General features: G+C 40.7%; 2 protein-coding genes across 2 annotated transcripts in view; both read right to left on the minus strand.

Annotated features, from left to right (window-relative positions):
• The window catches only part of CLCN1 (chloride voltage-gated channel 1), a 57,351-nt gene extending 57,124 nt beyond the window's left edge, over positions 1 to 227 (minus strand). The window contains exon 1 of the mRNA XM_058825559.1: positions 177 to 227. Within this exon, the coding sequence (XP_058681542.1) occupies positions 177 to 227 (51 nt within the window). The remainder of the gene's footprint in view (positions 1 to 176) is intronic.
• A 4,541-nt stretch (positions 228 to 4,768) lies between these two features.
• CASP2 (caspase 2) lies at positions 4,769 to 23,155 on the minus strand. Its single transcript, XM_058825466.1, has 10 exons — positions 22,907 to 23,155; positions 17,352 to 17,519; positions 15,799 to 15,874; positions 14,335 to 14,429; positions 12,779 to 12,955; positions 11,565 to 11,693; positions 11,061 to 11,151; positions 7,425 to 7,574; positions 7,223 to 7,332; positions 4,769 to 6,642 (listed from the first exon to the last, which is right to left on the minus strand). Exons 1-10 carry the CDS (start codon positions 23,054 to 23,056, stop codon positions 6,508 to 6,510), a joined length of 1,281 nt encoding a protein of 426 aa, XP_058681449.1. The 5' UTR covers positions 23,057 to 23,155; the 3' UTR covers positions 4,769 to 6,507.
• Positions 23,156 to 23,242: the final 87 nt, after the last annotated feature.

A 23,242-nucleotide genomic window follows, 5' to 3' on the forward strand; every position in this document is an offset into this window, starting at 1 on the left:
CTCTTGAAGGAAGCCACTATTGGAGCATGTGCTCGGGCACATGTCTCAGGGAGTTTGTCTAATGCAAACAGGGAAGGATATTTGTACGCAAAGAAAGTTTTCAGTGCCTTAAGCAGAGGAGGGAAGCCAGCTCTCACGTAGGAAACATTCTGTGCTGCTGCAGGTATCGTACTCACCAGAGATTCTTGGTATCGGAACGCTTTCGTTGGAGAGGCATCCCCAGTCATATCCCCAGAGACAACGTCCTGTGGAGCAGGGCTTGTTCAGGGCTGTCCTCCTGTCTGCCCTCCCCAGCAAAATCATGGAGTGAAACAGGCACAAGGCTTCAGCTGAAGTCCCTCAGAGCACCCTGAGAGAGAAGGTTACTGGTGAGGGAAAGACACAGAGGGAGAGTGTAACCAGAGACTCCCTGCCCCCTCCTGTTCTGTCTGCTTCCCTGCTTTAATCTCTCTCTGCTGTCCTGGCAATGGGACAGCTCAGTAAATTAACAGGAGGTAACGTTTCCTCCTCCTCTCTCAGGCAGTGTCATTCTTCACTCCATTTGGAAAGGGTGGGGAACCACAGAAAGAACGGGTACTCATGGCAGAGAGAGATGAAGGAAGAGAAGGATGGAAATGACGAATTAACAAAATTAGAGACAAGATCACCATCCTGCAACTTTGAAGAGGATTATTTCCACAACCTCTTTCAGGGACAATCTTGTGAAGTGTCAGCATCTGAGAGAGGAAGTTCTCTAGCAGGCCTTGGAAGATGATTCCTCATATGAATTACTGTTATGCTGTCCTCACATTTAACATAATTTTTCTTCAAGCATACCCATTATTGCTGGTTACCTCACCACAAATAAACAGCACTCCTTGCAGTCTTTGTACCTTCATGAACCTTCATCCACTGGCATAGCTAACACCCAGGATCTTTTATATCCAGAATCACAGAATGGCTGAGGTTGGAAGGGAGCTCTGGAAGTCATCTGGCCCAGCTTCCCTGCTCAACCAGGGCCTTCTAGAGCCAGTTGCTCAGGACCACTTTCAGATGGCTTTTGAGTATCTCCAAGCATGGAGACTCAGCAGCCTCTGGGCAACTCCCTCCAGTTCTCAGGCACCCTCATGGTAAAAAAGTGCCTCCTGATGTTCAGATGGAGCCTCCTGGGTTTCAGTTTGTGCCAATTAAGGCTGCTCAACAGCATAGTCAGGAAGAGTTTGTGGGCTGTTGAGGATCCTGGAACATCTGTAGGGGTGCAAAGTAGAGAGGTCCTGCCCCCTGCCCTTTTGTGTGTCCTGGGCCTTTGCCACAAGAAAAGCAAGGAGGAACTAACAGTGTAGAAAGGACAAAACCAGGGTTTTGCTGCTGTGGGTTACTGCCTTGAGAAACAGAGCACTGAGCAGCTGTGGCAACAGCTATGTCCTCAGCTGAGTCACAGCTACTGTCTGCTGTACCCTGAGGCAGCAGCAAGCACAGAAGTTTGTGGGGAATGGAGCAGATAATATAGGCCACAGTTCTTTTCACAGACAAGTGCTTTTTTTCCCCCTGTCATCTGATATCTGTAAAGCTTTTCGTTGAGGGAAAAAGAAAAATTCTGTATCTAGGAAAGCAGTTACTTAGTGCAGCATCATAACTTCCTAAGCTGTTTCCCCCACTAAATAAAAATGAGTTATGTAAGAGCATGTGAAAGGTGAAAGTGTTGCCTTTATTAAGGTTATCCAGTCAGGGAGCTTTCCAATGCAGATGGGAAGCCAGAAATAAAACCACCCAGGACTCAGGGACAATGGGGAGCAGAGATTATGCAAAAGACCAAATGTCTGCAGTCACTGTTTGACAGGCCATTAATAAAGTACATTCACAGCTTTGGAGAGGGCCAGCTTGGAGTTTGTAACTATTACCAAGAGGGAAACAAGGATCATAAGGATTTGAACTAGGTCTGTGGAGCTATGCAAAACTTATTAAGGAAGATGGCTGGGGAGGATTAATGAGGGAAATAGATGGAAAAGGACAGCCTTCATGAAAACTAAGTTTGTCCTATCTTCATATTAAATGCTTTCTTAACTATCTTTCCATGAAATATCATTATCCCACACGCATGAGTGCTGTAAGTTTGAGATGCCAGCAGCTGGTGAGACTGGCATGAGTGAATTTGGCCCAATTGCAGTCAGATTGGGTGCAGATCGGGGACAGGAGCTGAAGCAAGTGTGGCCTCAGCAACAGCAACTGGAGCAGCCACAGCTCTCTGGACCAAGTAAATGAGTGTGTGGCATGCTGCAGCTCAGACCTGTGTGAGGGGACTTGGCACAAGAACTTGTCACACCTGGGGTGCTGGCACCCTGGTCTTAAAAACAGGAGCGGACGACTGTCTGCTCCAGCCTCTAGGATGGGACCAGCACATGTCCTGGGTCAGCTGCTAAGGCATGGAGCCCAGGGTTTCTGGGCTGGACAGGAGGAATAACTAAGCCAGACTTGCAGAGGCTTAGTTATGAAATTCCTTAAGTGTTTATTTCTGTGTGAATCCATTTAGAAAACTTAAGCCTATGCTCAGTGTGACCTTTCCCTCTCATTCTTTAAGTCACTTTACAAGTGACTGAATACCAACAGCTACTAAGTTTGTGTTTTTCTTTACCACCTGCACCTAACAAACCCTGATCCAGATCCAAATCCAAATCGAAATACAAGTATTTTTTCAATGTAGTGTGAACTTTACCTTTGTCAAAACATGGTTTCTATGGCAGGTGTTACTGTTGCTCCTTTTTTTTTTTGCAAATAAATAAATAAAGTAAAATAAAAGTTTTTCAAATAAAAACTTTTGGAGTGCCAAAGGAAAATTAAAATAATAATAAAAAACCAGCCTAAACTACAGCACTTTAGCTACTTTTCTAAGTCAGAGAAATCTGAGTGCGACTCTGAGCTCTTTGAAATATGTAGTAAATTACACAGATGTCATCTTAAGAATTTGTGCATGCAGGCAAAACGGTTCGTGCAAAAATACAGTCTGAAGACCAAGTTATAGATAGCAGTCCCATAAACAAGTAACAAATGCAGATGAACTGAAACAAAAGAATATCAAACTTCAACAGAAAAGAATTCTATGAGAAGCGGCAAAATCAGCAACAAACAGCAGGCCAAATTGCACTGAGTAGGACATAGCTCTCATTCCTAGTGAAACAGACTCACCAAAGCTGCTGATCCTGTGACAACAGTCGATTGTAACTTCTCTGGAGATTTCCATTTCATTCCCTTCCTTTTAAAGAAACTGTTCTCTGTATGCATACGCTGATGACATAACCTATTACATAACAGTATCTTCTTGCATTTCCTTCTCCTAACTTAATAATTTACTGGTGTGATATAGTGAAGAATTCTCATATCCTGAGGGGTAAGAACAAATTATATAAGACCGGTACAGTCCATGTCAGGAGTCTCAGCTTGGCATAAATTTTATATGATGTATTAGAGATGTTTAGCCAAACCTTTTGATGTTTTGGAAGCATATGCTCTCTTTCAATACCATTCTGTACATCCTAATCTTTAAGGGGACTAATGACTATTTGTACAAAATCAAATCCTTTGACTATCTATCAGTAATCACAGATAGGGAAACAAAACCAGTTCAGAATTAAAATTGTATTAACTGAATTGTTCTGTTAATAAATGTGATTCTCATGCAACACAAGATTTTTAGAATACATTGCGTTCACTGTTTTCACTCCCCATCTCAAATAAAGCCCTCGACCTTATTCTTCTGGTTTCCAGACAAAATGTGAACCTGATAACACTGCCCTGCTATCCCAGCATTGTAAGTAATTCCTTAAACCATGCTAGTAGCTCCAAACTCACCAATGAAAACATCTTCTTTACTTCATCTTCTGGCTTGCTAGAATCACTTTCTGCACAGGTAGATGTTGGTCATTACAGTGCTAATATCATACTGGATTTCCTGCACCAGAATTCTGTATTTTTAATAAACCAATGTACTCTTTCACCAAAAAGAGATCATGGAAGACAGGAAACAAATCTTCAAGGTGTCATGGATGAAACAGGGTAAATGGCAACCTCTAGTGGATTTAGAGACTGGGCATTATTTTTAGAGCTTACAAGAACAGAGCTTCTACCTTTTTATTTCACACTAATTGACTTTCTCACAGGTGCATTACTTTGATCTCAGTTTCCCCACCCAGCAGTAAGATCATGGCTCCTTTGTGAAGGGGGAAGAGAAAATTCTGTATACAGCTGCTCCCAGCTACAAGCCTTGGGCTTTATGCATCAAGCCTCTAAGCATTCTCCGGCATTCCTTCCCATGCATCTCTCTAATCCCCTGGACCTTCCTCCGCTTCCAGAATCTGACTGATGGTATCTTCACTTTCTTTTCAGCCTCTGCCTCTGAGGCTCCTTTTTTTCCACGAACTCTTCATTTTGACACCAACTTTTCCCTCAAAAAGAACAACCCCAAAATTTTCCCAAGGTGAGTATTTCATCTGCTGAAGCACAACAGCAGCCTCCTACTTGGTGGTTCTGCCTCATCTCTCCTTATTAATGAATCACTCTTTGTTTGGCCAGGGAGTTATCAAAATTCACAAGCAGCTGACAGTGGTTGCAGCTGTAAGTAGCAGGCTTCTGCCTGAGAGTTCAAAACCCCCTCTGGGATGTGCTATCCCAAGAAATGACACAAAATTCTGTTTATGTAGAACCTCCATTTCTGCAGGGATCTAATTCTCCAAATGGAAGACACCGCACAGATTAATCAAACAAAAATTCTTTATTTTGACACCTCAAGGCAGTAAAATACAAGTGCACAAAAGATATATAAAAGTGGCAGTGATAATGCAACTTGATGCAATCCTACAGAAATTTAGTCCATCAGAATGGACTGCTTCATCAATAAATCTATCTGTAAAATATTGCACCACTTTGTAGAGGGAGCACTCAGGAAGACACTGTTTATACTCCAGCCTAATACACGACCCCTAAACTGGTGTATTAGACTTCAGAGTAAGGCACCAATTGGCAAGTATGATTCTTGTTCTGTTCATCACATTGTGTGTAGGATAAATACAAGATACACATTAATGCTGCACCCTTGTCAGCTGGAGGAAACACAGCCTTCATTTACCAGGCAGAACAATAAAAAGAGCACATGCCTAGTTTTCCAGCCTCCCTCCATTTACCTTTGTGCTTCCCATTCATAATTCTATCCCGAAAAACAGATCTTAAAAGCCATACTTACATTAAAAAAAGCAAGGAACTATGCCAACTTAGTGCTGCAAAATGGAGAGACTGAGACTGAAGTGAGCCACCTGTAGTCCACATGTAATCCAGTGTCTCAGGATTTAGGCTTACCACAAAAAGAGAGCAATGCCCATCTCCCACATCACATCAAGTGGGAGTAACTGCAGTTGGACACAGCAAGACACAAATTACAGCATGAAGAGGCTGTGGAAGAAATTTCCAAAAGAAGTGATAGTTTATGCTTTTAAATGATCATGGATTAAGAAAGAAAACTCACAGAACAGTATAACAATATAAAACTCTTCCCTCTCATTTAAAAGGAAAAAAAACCTGCAGTGATAAATAATCCAAGCAACATGCTCAGACTGTAAAGAGCTGCCTTGAATATTTTTGTTAATTAAAAAGGCAAAGAATCCTCATGTACAAAGCTGTAGAGCTTCAGAGCTTCGGTTGTACAGTGCAATTTATAGACTCCTGAGAAACTGGTGGAGTGAATGTCTGTTGTGACATGTAAGTACTATGGCAAACAAATTCCTCAAAAGGAATATTCCATGCAGTTGTTCACTCTTGGGACTAAGGGAAGTTAATCTAGAATTTCTGGATTCAAAACTATTTCTGGGGCATTTTATACAGGCATATTTGTTTGGGTCTCTACATGTTTTTCTGATAATCTGGTATATCTTAGAGTTCTTTTGATAACTTGGCTATAGAAGGAATGTAGAAAAATAGACTTTTAAGTGATCAAAATGGAAAGTGTTGAGTACTGAGAACAATAACCTTCCATTTTAGGGAGGGGGAAGATTCTCCTTCATAAGAAGCCCTTTTCAATATGTAGAGCAGTCGACTGTCCTGGATGCATAACCATGCAGAAAGTACTTGAAATTGTTGAAGTACAAGCATAAGATAAGTAGCATCTTTTGACTGATTTTCCTTTCAGAAAGGCTTAACTTAAAAACTTGTACTAGTAGTCCATTTCCAGTTTCGCATTAACTTTGTTTACAAATGTCCTTATGTCTCCTTCCAAAGGATGTTTCCACTTCTTTCCAGTTCCAGTGCTGATCCTCTTTCCATCACTTTCTATACATACACACCCAATTGGGATATTAGAATTTTAAACCCTGGACTGAGTCAGGGTCAAGGAGAGTGGGCAGTTTATTTTAGAAAAGGACATAAAGAATTAGACTGGCACTCCTTGCTTGCACATGTGATGTCACAGCTCGTAAGAGTGAAAACAGATATCCACAGTCAAAGTTCAGCTTTGGCAGTATCTCTCTTCAAACAGAGCTGGCAAGGTTATTTTCCTGGTAGATAGCCAGGAAACAGGTAAAGGTCCCGACAGAGCGTGCTACAATATTCCGACATTTCCTTGCAGCGGTGGAATTCCGTGCCTGGGGCATAACCTTCTCGTTGCTTGATCTGCCTATTCACCTAGATGTGAGAGGAAAAAAATTCAAGTGACTAGAAGGATTAAAAAGACAGAAGGAAGAAGAATGTCATTTCTTTCTGCACTCCCAGATTTTTCTGTTTAATGCATTAAGTAGTCCTGTAATTATAAGAAGGATAAATAACTATGGTGCAGTTCCACAGCAGCTCAAGTTGCTGTGGTCACACTGCTTTTTTTCACTCACTCTTCCTCCACTTTTTCAATCTTTACTTTATATGAGTATTGCTGCTTTTGCAGCTGTTTTGTGCATGTTCAGGGAATGAACTCAACTAAAACAAAAGCTATTTCTATAGAAGAAAAGTAATTGTTGCAAGCAATATGAACTCTACTTGCAAGTGCACCATGTGACCACATCAGTGAAACAGGAGGAGTCAAAGAAACAGCATTACTTGGTTAAACTACTATGCAGCTGTATATAAAATAAACAAGAAGGAGGAAAGAATTATAATTTTGCTACAAACAAGGCAAAAATAAGTGCTCTAACAGTACTTTAATCCTAGCATTCTGAAGCAATGGAAGGCCCTTCTAAAGCCAGGTGGGAGTGGGAGAGTAAATGGCCTTTACCTTCACCAGCATGTCAGCCACATGGGTGTGTCGGGAGTCCTCTGCAAACACGGAGGTGAGAGCCTCCACATACCAGGAGCCGCGCTTGGTGTTCCGCATGGCCGCCGTGCCTGCCGAGAGAGCGCCTGCCATGAAGCCTTCTGGGGAACACCGACACGTGAAACCTCCTCATGCCCAAACAATTAGGGGCCCAAACAATTACCTTTCAGGCAAGCATATCCACAGATCATATCCGAGCACGTGGGCAGCCTCAGCTTCAGGCTTTCTTCCTTGTTCGCGTCGCTTTCCTCACAGCCTGGAGAATCTGACCATCCTTTGCCATCTCTTTGATCCACTCCCCGGTCCAACTCATCTGTGGTGGCAATAAACGAGGAGAGGGAGAAAGGGAGAAGAAATTATCCTGAATTACTGGATGTAGCTTTCCTGTACTGACTTAGATTTTTGGTCAGCAATGCCACAATTCCTGACAAGCAGAAAGTTTTTGCATTAACTTGAGGCTTTCTCAGCTGTTCAAAACTCATCTGAAAGTTCTTCTGCGCAAACTAATGCAGTACCAACAACTGCTGCACCTGCTTAACCTGACACGGTCTGCATGCTGATTTCTGCTCCCACCTCTTCCTGCACAGATCATGAGATAACCATGAAAGCAGGGAAGTTTCTGATAGTTCTCCACCACTCATTTGATGCCTACCCATGATGATTTTATTTTCCACTCATACCTACCTTGGAAATATCCAAAAATGCCTAGTGCACTTTGCAGTGCTAACTGTCTTTTGACTGCAGAACTCAAACAAGAGCTGTAATTTTAGTTGCTATGATCTACACCCAGGACATGTAGAAAACCTAGACCAAGTATTTCACCTAGTTCTAAAACCTGATTACAATACTGCTTGTTTCAATTAAAAGCATAAATTGTGCAGCAGAAAAATGCAAAATAATCTGAATCCAAACATGAGAGAGACCTACAGTCCACAGAGATAAAACCTGGAGTTTAAAACCTGGAGAGCATTTAATGCTCTTTCCAGGATTCATTAGTGTGCATTATGCAAGTGTAGATATTCTCAATTGGTTTTCTGCATGATGCAGAGCTTCCATTATAATCTCAACTAATTGCTTAGTGGTGGTAACTTTGATAGTCCAGCTGTGTTACAAGAAAATTAAAATTACATTTCACAAATTTTCCATATAATTTTGCCCTTTTGTTTTCTTTTGTTATGAGAATCTATTATTCTTTCTTCCTAACAGCAAAATCAGAGTCTAGTGTTACAAGGCTTCAGTGTCCACTTCAGAGGCCTTCCTCCTAAGATATTTCTCAATTTTTATTGCCAGCTCATGTCTAAATAATCTATTTGGATTTCTAACCCTTTAACAGGCAGTGGAACAGGTGGCATCTCATAATTATGCTCAGAAAGTGGTCAGTTCATAAGTCAGCAACATTGTTCTTTTCCTCTAAAAAGAAAACAGCAGTGGGAGGAGTGTGATTGTCTGAAACAGCCTAGAATTAAAGTCTCCATAGCTCAGAATTTAATAATTTCATAATTAAGTTCCTTTCTCATCTCTTAGGGTAGCAATGCGTATTTTTTCATTTTTAACCACATTTTTTTCATGCCTTTATCACCCTTCTCAAAATCTTTCCAGTTCTCTGTCTTTTTAAAAATTTAGTGTACTGTTCACAGTGCATTTTATTTCAGAACACTCAGGTAATTTTACTGTCAAACTCTATTATTCACACTGTCATCATCCCATTATGTATAAAATCAAAACTTTTTTGATTAAAGCTTCAGAATTAAACATCTTCCTCATGCATATCTTCAAACACCACTCCTATCAACTTTACTAAAACATGTAAAGCACTAACCCTTTGCATACTTAACCTCTAATTTATAGAACCACTGCCAGAGATTGATCAAGTCTGTTTAAATTGTACTGAAGCTCCCAGACAGCTGTTCTGACAATTAATTTAAGTAACTGCTAACTACCCAGCTTTTAGTATAATTTTTCACTCTTTTGAATGGACTACATCAAATGCAGATTCTAAGCAACTTTTATGCCACACTGAAACTCTTCCCATTGCTTTCTGTTGCCACTGGTTTTTGACCCATGACTGTAGGTGAACTACTTAACTTCTTTAGTAGACTCCTGCCAAAAGCTCATTGGGAATTAGGACTGTACCAATATTTCTTTATCTACATTTTAAAAATGTGTCACTAATAGAAGACAGAGCAGGCCTACAATGTAAGGTTAGAGAGGAAGAATAACTTATGTATTTCTCACCTTGTTTCAACTAGTTCCAGCTAACTTGCATGGCACAGATAGATTGACTACTATTTCAAAGTTGACAATACTATTTATACAGTCCTTTTAATGCTGTCTAAAGGGTACACATTTTTGTTGACAACTCAATTACTTTTTAACTGGCTTTCCCCTCTAGCTATTAATCAAGGTTTAAAAGAGGTTAGACAAGGCAGGGTTTTGTCTTTGCTGTTTTTTATTAAATTGAGTTTTTCCTTACAGTTTTTCAAGTATCTTAATCCTTTGTCTACTGCAATATCCTAGTTCTAAAGTGTTATGCACAGCAAGCTTTACCACTCTTCCTTGACAGCAACTTTTTGGGAATGCAAAGGCCAAGCTTGATTTGTTAGTCTTAACAGACTCCTTATGGTAACATTACAGTCAAATAAACATAATTACCTAATGAGGTCAGCTGAAAATTATGGCTAATTACACTTATTTCCACCCTGAGTCTGCCCATTCACATTTGTTCAAGAGTATCTAAATGTTCATTCACTTAAGGAAAGCAATCAGATTCAATTCATATTGTAAACATGCATGTTACAATATTCCCAAATGCTTAAAAGGATCAAGTATTTCTGACCACTGAAATACTTCATGTAGACTTTGGGCATTTCCCTGTATTGGGATTAAAGAAGAGTAGAGATTGGAGGACAAACTGTAAAGCTTGCTAAAAATGAGAAAGAAGGGAGACAACTGTGAGAAACAAGGAAAAAGCAGGGGGAAAAGCTACGAGGAAAACTCCTCTATCACAATGGAAAAGAAGGAAACTCTAAGACAGAGCTTCACTTTGGAATAGCTGCAATTTCACAGAGTCCAAACACTTGAGAAAAAAATTTTGGTCATTAGCAGATCTGAAAGGTAGCTAGTTACAGATGTCTTTGTTTAGTTACAAAAGGGAGGAAAAGGAATAATAGAATTTAAATTAAAAGGTACACAAAGCACAGAAGAAGAACAAGTTTGTAAGAATCATTAAAAGAGTTCTGTACAGCAGCATATAAGAATTCAACAGCAGTATGTGGAAAAGGGTGCAAGGAAAGGTCATCTGAGGCTGAAAACAGGCTCAGGTAAAGGAAAAAGCCAAGACCCTAAAAATAATTGGAACAACCCTGACAGCTCAAGAGACCACCACAGGAGACACAACACATCAAGGATCTAGAGAAAGACAGGACCTCAGCAAGACTCCAGTGCTAGTGTACTGCTCCATGCTGTGCTGCTATTTGTGCACCACGTGCCCCGCTCCCCCTCCTGCAGGCACAGCACGAGGAAGCCTCGGGGTATGGGTGGGACATGACAGAGTTTATGTCACCAAGGTGCTCTGGGGTCTGCAAGGCAATGCACACACCTCATGCACAGCTAAAGACACTTACAGAGCAACAGATGCAGTGGCAGCAGCGGGGCAGAGGGAGGTGAATATGGGTCCCACTTACACCTGAGAGAAGCAAAGAGCAAAGTTGACAGCAAGTTGAATGTGAGGGTGTGCATGTGTGCAAAATGAGCCTTAATGGCATGCCAAGTACATGGCTTTCAGTGCTTGGGCACTCACCTCCCCGGCAGGCCTGAATAAAGAACATTTTGGGCTTATTCTGGAGATTTGGGCAGTTTGCATTATCAAAGAGCCGGAAAGCCTCCTGCAACTGAGAGAAGAAAGAGAGGAAATTTCTTCACTGTAGCCTCCTGTAAGCCAAACCCAGTCTCAACCTTGGTTCCCTATCTTTTGCTTATTACCTCACCAGTCTTGGTAATCCTCTCCTTTATCTGCAAACTCAGTGTGTGACAAACATATCCCTTCTCCACCCTCTCCCCAGGTTCATACTTGCTTGGGTTCATGAACTCTACCTAGTATTTACACAGAGAAATAATTTCTCCTGCTTGCTATTTTTCATTTTCTAGACCTCCCCTTGCCCTTTTCTTCCCTCCAGCCCTTATTTTTTTCTATTTTAAAATATGTGAATCCTCAGTCTTTTTTTTTTCTTTTTTTTTTTTTTCTTTTTGAATATTGTTACTTTCCTGGAGATAACCTACAAGAGATCAGGACTCAGCAACATACCTGTAGTAGTTTGCCATCACTGCCATAAACCCCACCCTCCACACCATGGGAAAGCAGAGCAATAATGCAGGAATCCACATCTCGATGATCTCGCAGCTTGGAGAATCTCTCCAATGCATTCTGCATCTCCTAGAACAGGAAAAAAAAAATCCAATGCTTTCCAAACTTCCATAGGGAAAGTGAATCAATTTTCTGGGAAGAACACAAATGGCCCTCCTTGTAACGAAGAAAAACCCCTCACACCTCAAATTTACATGAAAAAGACATATACTATTAAAAAAAAAGGCAAAATATTCTTCTTTTATGCAATATTCAGTCCTAAATATAACACTGTGAAGCAGGAATTGCTTAGGCCAACAGAGGAAACCAAGTGATATTTTACAAGTGATATTTTACACTGACACTGGCATCTGGCTGGGATGTTGGACCAGCTTAACAGATACATACTCTGGGGCTTCAGGCATTCAGACACTAGTGGTCAATTCAAAATTTAAACTGAAAAACTTCAGGAACCGACAACGTGACAGATACAAATATCTTCTATCAATGTTGCAAAAGCTCTGTTCTTGAAGAAAACATTCTTTAACACGTCCTGTGTCAGTTGAATTCATAGGGATTTAAAAGGACTAAGATCAAATGATGCTGGAGAAGACAGCAACTGCATTCCTAGGGAGAGTGGCTTGATTAAGTTAGTCATGGAACACAACCAATTTTCCTATGTGAAGCACATACATGTTTTTAGTGAAGACTGAAAGAGTGGAACTGAGCTGCACAGATAGACTGGTGAATGGGATGCCAACTGACTTCACCAGTGAAAGGACATGAAAACGTCACAATAGCAAAGACTACATCAAATATTTGCAAAGTTTAACTTTTAGGAGAGAACACTGGAAAAGTCTATCTATAGTAAATTGGAGACTTCATTAATTTGTGCTTTTAACACATGCCAGGAGTGGTCTCAAAAGTCTTCCCCTTGCATTAGGGTCAGACTAGAATAGTACCTCATGTAGTTCTTTGTGATACTACTATCCACTGGAAGAGCTCAGCCTTCCAAGCTTTCTCATGTGGATCAGTATGAGAGCATCATCACGTTCAGCTTCATTTTCTATTCTTAAGTGATAATTCATATATTCAAAGCTCAGCTACGTACCAGAGACAACTACGACACAAACTCTCAGGCACACCGGTTGTGAAGCACTGGGATCACCCCTTACCTGTGCAGTTTGATCATGGCAGACAGTGACTCGGTAGCCGAGGTGCCTGAAGAGCATCTCCAGGGAAGCGCAGTCCACGTCTCCCCCGGCGCGATATTCCAGGTCCTTCTCGCTGCTGAAGCGGACATTGCTGAGGATCAGCGCTAAGCCTCGTGGCTCTGATGTCAGCTTGTATGCCTGCAAGGAAGATTAAAAACGGGTAAATTTAGACTACACAAGGAAATAATGGTGTGTTAGAATAGAACAGCTATCATTCCAGACCAACTTGATATGCCTGTGCTTGCCAGCCTCCACAACTGACAATGCTACAATACTATTATTAATAAGTTAGACTGCCTTGCCTTATTCCTCATTTCAAAAGAAACACAGCTTATCCATTTCAAATTGTGAATTAGATATTGCTAACTTTTCCCCCTTTCCTCACCCCAGCAGGGCCCCAAATATTTTTGTGTCACCCCCAACAAAGGACAACACTATGCAAAATTTAGCTAAGGTTTCTTAATTGCTGTTGGGAGCAGAGATGTAAAATAGCAATGAGTGTCATTGTAACAGCAAGGGACTGTCAGTCATTGATCTTCAAAGTTGTGCAACTGGCAAAAGAGGTTAACAGGAAAAAAACTAATTTAAGAGGGGTGCCTTCTGACAGAGAAGTTACCTCTCTGTCCCTACCATTCCAACAACAACAAATCAATAGTAATTCACTTATTAACACTCCTGCAAATTGGAAGTAAAATTTAATACCAAAGAAGAATATCAAATAAGGTGCATCCAGGCACAGATGTAAAAGGAGCCTAGTCAAGCTCACACTGGCACTGCTTATTAATCAAGTCACCCCCACAGACAGTTCCAAAAAACCCAAACAAAAACCAACACACAAACAAAACCTCTGTTTCATTACACATAGAGCCTCTGACACTGTACAACCCTAAGGAAGTGTTTATCCCACAACACAAAGTAATTTTTCCTTAAGCCCATCCCACCAATCTATTTACAGACAGAATCAACAAAAAGGAATTAGATTACATATAAACTTCAAACACCGCAGCAGAAGATTAGAAATTCAAATTGTTCTACCCACAGGTAGAATTCTAGCACATAATCCTGATCTGGTTCTCAAGCCTAAGGATTCTATTGGGTACAGCTGACAATTAAAACAGCCAACTTACTAGCTGAAAACACAGTTCTACTATCTTACAGTCATTTAGAGGGTTTGTCATCTTACAGAAAATGAGGACACAGATAAATAAACTTGAGGCAATAATACTGACAGCTCACAGAGAGCAATAGCACAGAAGTCATTCCAACAAGCTCTTCATGACCAAAAAAACAGAGGCAGAGATTTGTTTAGAGTTACAGAACCTTTTGGGATCTCTTGACACTTGTAAATGAGAACCACATCAAACGGAGCATGACTGGTAACACCTTTCATTTACACAAATAGCACAACCCTGATCTGCATCCCAGTGAAGCATTTCAACTCAATTTTAAGTGGCACATGTTCAGCTCACTGATCCAAACATCTCACATCTTGAAGACTTTCTCTGCCAACAACTTACCAAGTGCTGATGATTGTGATAAAATTCAGGAGTGCAATACTTCACTGGAGGAATTGAGGGACCATCTCCATTATCCAAGGAATGCTCTATTGGTTCTGTGCAAAGCCAAATATATTAATAAAAATTAAAGATTTCAGACACAAAACCTCTGTATTAAGGTAGTAACTTGCAAATTCTGAACTATATTTATTTATGCATATTTCACACCTCCAAACATTTTGTTTGATCAGGGCCTACTGACACAAAATGAAACACAGAAGAGAAAAAAAAGTGCTGTAACAGTATACTTGTTTTATTTATTTTAACTGACAGCTTTTATTTTTGCTTGTATGTGGGTCAGCCTTATCTAACGCCTAGTCTACAGAGTATGAAAACAGAATTCTCATCTAATTTAAGATCTTTGTGCTTTCTGCTGTTTTGCACAGTATGTTCTTACTTTCAGAGTTTGGCTGATGAAATGTTGCTAGAAAATTTCAAACAGAATACTTCTTTCCTTCATAAAAGGCCTCCCATGCTGAACACATGCATAAGTGATCAAACGAGACAATTTTAACTTTCATAAAGTGCAAAGCCCTTCTCTTTTTTTAATCTGCCTCTGAACACTTTCCTCTGGATAACAGCAGATGAGGGGAATGATAATCAACTATTTGCCATTTGCAGACAAACACTCACTCCTCTGTACCGAAGAAACTGAGCTAATGACATTCACGAGCTCTTCTGAAATCCTCTTTCAGCATTTTGAGGCATGGCTCTCCTGGTTGGAGGAACATATGCTCTAAAAAAATCAAAACAACCCAACCTAAAACCCTTGCACATAAATAAAAAAGTTTCCAAAAATTAGACACTTGCTCTTCAACACCAGAGAGAGCTTCTAGTAACCAGCATAAGGGAAAACCTGTGGTTAGGGAAAAAGTACTCAAGGCATTACCAGAAGCAACATAAAAACTAGCAAGGAGATTCATTCCAACCAATGTTTACTAGACCAGATCCCTGGCCTAAGCTGGAAATGCACGTTAAGGAGAAGCTGATTTCCTGCACTTGACAGAAGCTAAAGAAAAGCAAGTTGGACCCAGATAACACATATAAGGCCTTAAACTAATTTTTTAAGAAGGAAGTCTTGGTTAAGAAATGCTGCCTGAAGTCAGTATCTTATCAGAGTGCTAGCTCAATGAAATTCTATTACAGATCTTCAAGAAAATCTTTGCAAAATCTAGAATTTTACTGACAGGTACTGTTTTAAGCAACAAAGTCTCCCATAAGAATAAATGAAGCTAACAAGAAACACGTATTGGTTGTCTCTTCCCATATGCTATAAAGCACCCTCTTTGATCATAATATAGTCAGTTTACTGTCAAGTTTGCATTCCTGGCATGAGCAAAGTGGTGGCAAGCTTATCTCTACAATCAAATTAAGACAGTATTAATTGGCAGGAGCCAACCAGGTAGCAAATCAAGTGCAACTCACCAAGCCAACGGGGTCTCTTTGAATTACAGGACTCACTGACAGGGTATGGAAGATCTGACTCATGACAGTGTTCAAGCTACAAGACATCAATAAATCCATGAAAAAGAGTAGCATAAAATAGCTTTTTTTTCTCTACAGTACAAAGCTGAAGGTATCATGGAAGAAAGGATACATGCATTTATATACACAAAAAAATGACTAAAATATAATATTATGGTCACTTCCAAAAGAAACATCATGACAAGACAGCAGCAGCACTTTCTCTCAATGCAAGACTCCTCCCCTTTGATCATCTGCACTTCTACCCAAATCCTCAGTTTAGAATCTTTACACTGGGGTCATCTTAGCTTTCTCGGTTTTAACAAGAACTTGATTGTCTGGTGATTCCTCTATTTTTGTTTGCTGTCAAGATTTCATTGTTTGTATAGTAAAGAAAAATTGGAAACAAAAAATTAAAAGGGTAGTCTAATAAATTTTACATTTTAATAAGGGAACACTTGTGCAAAAGTATTTGATCTCGCTTCCTTTGTGTAAAATATGTTTACTGACAGTTTCCATCCTTGCCAATGCACTAAGAACATGGAATCTTTCCAAAACTCTTCCTTTAGTACAACACTAAGTACACAAAGTGAAAAGGTGAAAAAAATAACAAAAGAAAGAAATACAAGTATTTGTTTCTTCAAGAGTCTACTCAGACAATCACTGAAAACTAAACCAATGAATGTTCAGAGAAAATTTCTGGATTATTGATTACACATCCATTAAGAACTTGTTGGATGTAAGAACAGTGCAGGAGCCTCATACAGTCCAACAAAAAGAGGTGCAAGGCCCTGTGCCTGGGGCACCAATATATCCTGGGGGCCATCCAGCCGGGAAGCAGCTTGGCAGAAAGGGACTTGTGTGCTGCCAAGCCCAAAAGGAGCCAGCAGTGCACCCTTGGCACAAAGGCAGCTGGAACCCTGGGCTGCACCAGGAGGAGCGATGCCAGCAGAAGAGATGAAGGGAGGTGATCCCTCATCCCCCTCAAGGGGAACTTATCAATGTGTATGAATACCTGAAAGGAGGGCACAAAGAGGACAGAGCCAGGCTCTTTCCAGTGGTGCCCAGCGCCAGACCCAGAGGCCATGGGCACAAACTGAAACACAGGAGACTCCCTCTTAAACATCAGGAAATGCTTTTATATTGGGAGGTGCCTGAGCACTGGAGGCGGTGCCCAGAGAGGCTGCAGCCTCCATCCTTGCAGATATTCAGAAACTGCCTGGATGTGACTCTGGAAGCCTACTGAACGTAACACTTGAGCAGGAAAGTTGGAAGAGATGACTTCCAGAGGCCCTTTCCAACCTCCACCATCTTGTGATTCTTTATGAAAATGCTGTTCTTCCCAAGTTTCTTCTTCTCTGCTTTTGCTAAGGCTACTACAAATTTCAGCTTACAACAAAACCACTCTATCCTTTGTAAAAAATTGAGTTTCTCCCATTTGATAAAGATCCTTTTGTGCCCAAACCCAATCTGAAATGCAATCCATCCATCCTATTCTTTAAAAACTGCTGTACCCTTGCAATCTCATGGCTCAGGTTGGACATTGTCTTCAGGATCATTGCCTCCAGGTGCTGCTGCTTGGTTTCTCTCAGAGCTTCACAGAAGGCTGAGAAGGCATTAGGGCCTCTCTTGGGCAGCAAATTGAGGAATTCCACATTCCGGTCGAAGCTCCCAGACTTGGCCTGAGGAAAAAAAAAATCAAAATCCATACTCAAGTAACATCTGACATAAATAACTTGCAATGAATCATCAGAAGAACTCCTTTTTTTTTATTTCAGAAAAACATTTCACCACTATGCTTAGCTGTGCTAGAACCACTATTATATTCTTCCTAGTTGATTTCATTCACACTTCTCTGTTCCTATTTGCTCAATACATGACACCACACAACAAGCCAACAATTCATACATGACCACACACAGTAATACACCATATTCTCTCTAAAATTTTTCTTCCAGTTACGGCTGGAATAGTATCTGCTCCTCCTCACTGAATACACAAAGTCAACCACATGCTCCCACTACTATCCAATAGTTTATGGTCTCACACAGATAGTCAAATTCTCCAGAAAACATTAAGTAAAACACTTACTATATGCAGTCAGTTCCAGAATGGTATTTTCTATGTACAGATGAATACTTAGACCAATGAAGCGAAATATACTGGTATATGGGGAAAAGTAGCCATCAAAAAATCAAACAGTGCCAAGAAGCTCTAACTGTTAGGATATTAACAGGTATTTCCCAACAAAATGTATAATTTCTACAATAATACTCTTCCCTGTGAAATCTAAATTACACCAAAAATCACACACCAAAATACTAGGTATCATAAACAAATTTTATTTATTTAGAATTAATCTTATATTGTTTTAATTATCACTTAGATCCAAGATCTCTCCTTTTGGTGGATGATGGGAATAGCTGATGAGTTAGAGATAATTAAAGCTTAACAATACAGCAATCACAGGAAAAAAAAAAAAAAAAAAAGAAGCCTTGAAGTAAATGTGAAAATCTTCTGCTACAAAAGATATCATATCATCTGGTTTCATTCATAATTATCAAGCTCAGTGTCAGAGTCTGGGTTTTGCCCTGACACATTGTTTGGGAGGATATTGCAAAATCTTGTTGATCCAATGTTTATGAACCTATTTAGAATTTCAGACCTATATTCATTCATGACTGACTAAGAGCATTTATTTTTATCCTTGGCTTCAATGTTTTGTCCTTTCCCTTATTAATCAAACTCCTTTCTATAAATTGGTCTTGATTTGCTACAGGAAACAAACTTTCTTCCATAAATGGCCTCTTTCCCTTAGCAGTGAATGTACCTTCTCCTATTCCCACAGGATCCGGAATTTTCAGAGTACTATTGACTAGAATTGCCAATAACAATGTCTTACTTGTGCCTTCCCAGAAGTATGAAGGTTCCTTTCTCCTGGTAACACTGCTCCATTAGTCGCTGAAAATAACCACCTCCATACATTTGTATCTTGCTGTAAGCTCATTGAATTTTATTGTAACTAGAAACGTAAGTTGAGACTTGATTTCTTAAGTATCTAATGCATTTTTCTTCCTTTCTGCAGCTGCTTTAAGACAAGCTAAAGGTCATTCATCTTCTTCAGTCTGTGACTCTAAGCCATAAATGATAGTTAAGAACACAAGCTGACCTCAAGAACCAGAATGCTACTTTTACTGAAAAGTTAGGAAATTTCCAGAATGTTCATATTCTGCACTTTGCATGCACAGCAGTCAGCTTTTGGCAGACTTCTTCCTTAATGCTTCCTTAAACACTCAAAGTCATATCAGGAAGCACAGCCCTTTATCTTCAACATCACATTTAGGTTATGCTAAATAATGTTCAGCAAACATTCAGAAGTTAATAAGACACTTCTTTCATTTTATTTCCCAATACATCCCTAATTTATTTCTTTCCCCTCACATATGGGTTTGACAATCTGAATAACAGAAACTAATTGTAAATAAATTCTCAAGTCCTGTCAAAATTCCATATTAGTCTTATTATACACCTGCAGAATCCTTAGAAAAAGCATATAAAATTGACAAACATCCTAATCAAATTTATGTCACTTGTCAAAACCAATGATCCCTTCATTACTGTCTAGTGATCAACGGAGTATTTAAATCTTTCTATATATACCATCTCAGTCTTTGATTACAGTACAGAGTACTCAACTTGTTTAAAAAGCATGAAAGCTCTTGCTATTTTATCTGCAATTTTAAAAGTCCATCTCAGAGCTCTGGAAGAACATCTAATGCTCCAACAAGCATTTATGCAAGTAGATGTTGGAGCTTGCCTTAAAAACAGCCGTTTCCACTGTCCCACTTTATGCCACAATAATTTCCCCCCTGTGTTTGAAACTCCCCTCTTCTGGGTTTTCACCTAGATAATCATAACATCATTTTCACTACAAAGTAAACACAATTTTTTTTTCTTTACAATTTATTGAAAATGTATATTGTGAAAAAAACTTCACACGGTTTAGCATCTTTCTGAACGACCCAATTTAAATTCAATACTGTCAGATCCTACTATCTCCCCACATTTCTTACATCAAAGGAGGCAGCTTCTATTTGCTGACTCTTCTCCAATGCTGTACACCTATAAACTCTCTACTTACTCTTCATATTCCTTGTGAGCTCCTCATCCAGTTCAACCATCTTTGCCTTCAGTGGCTCCTTCTGGAACACAGTCCCCCTCCCATCTTCTTTTTACTTGTGGTAAAGTTTCAGTACTGGTTTGACACCTCATACTTGGAAAAAATGTCATCTCCCTGAGCTCCTTGATTTACTTCACTTTCCTTACATTACAGAAATTTATTTAAATGCTCTATTTCCAGAATTTTCTGTTTCCAGAAAATTTTCCATTTTCTTCTTTTGTTTAGCTTAAATCAAGCCAACAGGACCAGCGTAACTGTTGTCTTTTTAAGAAAAGATTATTTAGAACATAACTATTTATCGTAACTATTTATCCAGATCTTGATTTCCTGACTTATTGAGGGTGCAGGAGGATATATATAGAACCAGCCAGTTATAATATCCAGGAGAATCTATTCTCTTTCATCAGTCAATGGCATTTGGCTCCTCCTGTTTCCATTAAGGTACCTGGCGATCAGCATCACAATACATTTACAATAACAGGCTACTTAACAGCACTTCTAAGACCAGTGCTCACATTTGCCAGAGACAGGAAGAATATTAAAAATTCACAGACCTACTACAGGAAGATCAAAGTTAAGACAAAGTGTTTTCCACTCCAGTGATTCTTTTTTTTTTTTAATGCACTTTGCTCTTTCTCCATAGCACTGTTACGTCTAGGAGTATTCAGTAAACGTTCCCTTCATTTTTATCCTTCTAGTACAATGCATATTCTGCAGATCCAGCCTTCCTTCTACCTCTGCCATATTTCTATTTTTGTTGCAATTTGCAGATCAATGCCCTGCAACAGTAGTCCAAGTCACTCTGTTCTCTTGCTCAGGCTGCTACTGCTATTTATACACATTTAAGCACTTAGTTAGGTGTGTTTATTGTATTAGGCATAACTTTTCACTAAGCTACTACTCTTTACCTGAGTTATCCATCATAACACCTTCCTCCTTACTGATAATCCATTACTAAGTACTGCTGCATTCCCTTTTACTCAATTACATCTGGAGGGAAAGGCTCCTTTAGGCTTCTTCTCTTCTGTCTCAGATTAATACTTTTAACTTACAATAGCACCTCACCAAAAAGAGTACTTTCTCTGCCATTACCTTAGTTTGAGACGATTTTTTTTCCCTTTTCTTCCCTTCTCCCCCTCAGGTGACACAGTGCAGGCCATCAGAAGCCCACCCCTACTCACCATTCACACTTGAGCAATGCTGCTGCTTAACCCCTGTGGGCTGCTAAGCATCAGACACTCAGTTACCTCCTCCCCAGGTGGAATGGTGGGGAGAACCCAAAGAATAAAAGTGAGAAAAGTTCAGACAAACATGGTTTAATAGGTTAAGCAAAAGCCACACGCACAAAGCAAAACAAAGAATTCACCCACTAATTCTTGTTGGCAGGCAGGAGCTCAGCCACTCCAAGGCTAGCAGGGCTCCATCACTCACAATGGTGACTTACAAACACAGAATATTCTGAGTGGGAAGGACCATTGAGTCATACGTGAATGGCCTGTACAGGGATTAAATCCAAGACTGTGGCATCATTAGCACCATTCTCTAACTCAGTTTCCCTTTCCTTCTTCTTCTCCTACCTTTACATGCTGACCATGACACTGAAACTGGATACGGAGTGGGATATCCCTTGGGTCAGCTGTCTCGGATACGGCCCCTCCCAATTTCCTGTGCACCTCCAGCACTGCTGGTCGGGTGGGGTGAGAAGAAAAGGCCTTGGCTCTGGGTCAGCACTGCTCAACAATAACTAAAACACTGCGAAATCAACAACACTGTTTCCAGCACAATCCAAAACACAGCCTCATAGCAGCTACTATGAAATTAACTACTCCAGCCCGAACTCGGAGAAGTCCCTGATTCACTCTCTGGCTTGCACTGTTTCATGGTATCTTTGTTCTCCTCCACTGGGGATTGGAGCTATTTCAGGTGAGACTGCCTGGAACTCCCACAACTCAGCATTGATATCCTTGACAGGCCCCATGAGGCATCTAATATTATCTTTGACACTGCGTCAAAGTATGCAAAGTAATTCACATTATCTTTGACAATGACTCAAAATTAGTCAGGAAGTTATCTTTTCACTACTATCAAAACCTTATCAGTCTCAGGTTAACATTTTCTACACTCATACCCAGAAAATAGCTCATAATCCTAATTTTCAGCATCCGTTCTTTGTTATGGGACCATGAACTTTGCTAGGGGACTAAAAACCCCCTCAGCTCCTTACTTGAGCCCTGACATGCACTTGTTGTGCAGTTTCAACCACTTCCTTTCCAGCCTGCTTTCTCTGAAGACCTGCAGCTCATCCTGCACTGTGTTCTGCACATTACCATCCCTCTGGCTGGAATCCCAAGCTATTTCCGATGGACTTCTCCCCACAGCACCCACTGCACAGGGAAAGCAACACAAGCCTACAAACAAACAGCATTTGTCAGTTGACAGTGAGCCTTGCAATACAATTCACGCAATTTACAAAAACATACAGGAAGCACCAACTCTTTATGTGGAAGGTGCCACAACAAACCGGTATATAAAGTATTCATTTACTTATTTTCACAGTATTATTTTGGAAATACATATTATTCCTGCTTCTATACGTGGAAGGAAAAAGATAAGCACAAAACTACAATAATGGACTGGAAGTTACCATACGATGCACTAAGTGCAGCCTGCTGCAACTGCACACCAGAACACAGGGAAATGTCAAGAGGAAATGCACTTTGCCTTTCTACAAAAGCACCTCACAGCTCTCCTGCACGCTGCAGCTCCTCGGAGTGCAATTCCCCTGCAAGGTGCAGGTAACAGGTGAGTTTTTCCCATGCTGCCGCTGCAAAGAGCGACACCGAGCTCAGCCAGACACAAAGCTCACGGCGCAGGCGACAACCCGCGTACCTGTATCATTTCCACCATTTCCGTGGTGATGATGTCTTTCTCCACCATGTGCTCCACCAGCACATTCAACACCAGCTGCTTGGCCAGCATCACCCGGTTCTTCTTGAGAGCTTCCTGGTGGCACCGCTGCATGCCGCACGCCGCCAGCATCCTGGAGGAGCGGGGACACCAGGGCCGAGCGCCGCGCCAAGAAGCCACCCGTGCCCCCTCCCGACTTTTGGCGCGGGAGGAACCGGCGGGACCCCGCGGGCCGCGGCCGCCGCCTGACTACGGGCGGGCGGGCGGAAAGGAGCCTTCTCCCGGCGGCCCCCGCGATTCAAACGGCGGGACGCGCTT

Source organism: Ammospiza caudacuta, chromosome 2 (genome assembly GCF_027887145.1).
Source record: "Ammospiza caudacuta isolate bAmmCau1 chromosome 2, bAmmCau1.pri, whole genome shotgun sequence".
NCBI classification, from domain to species: domain Eukaryota; kingdom Metazoa; phylum Chordata; class Aves; order Passeriformes; family Passerellidae; genus Ammospiza; species Ammospiza caudacuta.

Bases quoted from the DNA above. Each gene is read 5' to 3' on its own strand.
- CASP2 (XM_058825466.1), bottom strand. From the start codon at position 23,056: ATGCTGGCGGCGTGCGGCATGCAGCGGTGCCACCAGGAAGCTCTCAAG. The intron at 15,875-17,351 runs GTACAGCAGTTT...GATGTCTTGTAG, and splicing joins TGAGCCATGAGATTGCAAGG to CTTGAACACTGTCATGAGTC. The intron at 11,694-12,778 runs GTAAGGGGTGAT...TTCCTGTTCTAG, and splicing joins GCCATGATCAAACTGCACAG to GAGATGCAGAATGCATTGGA.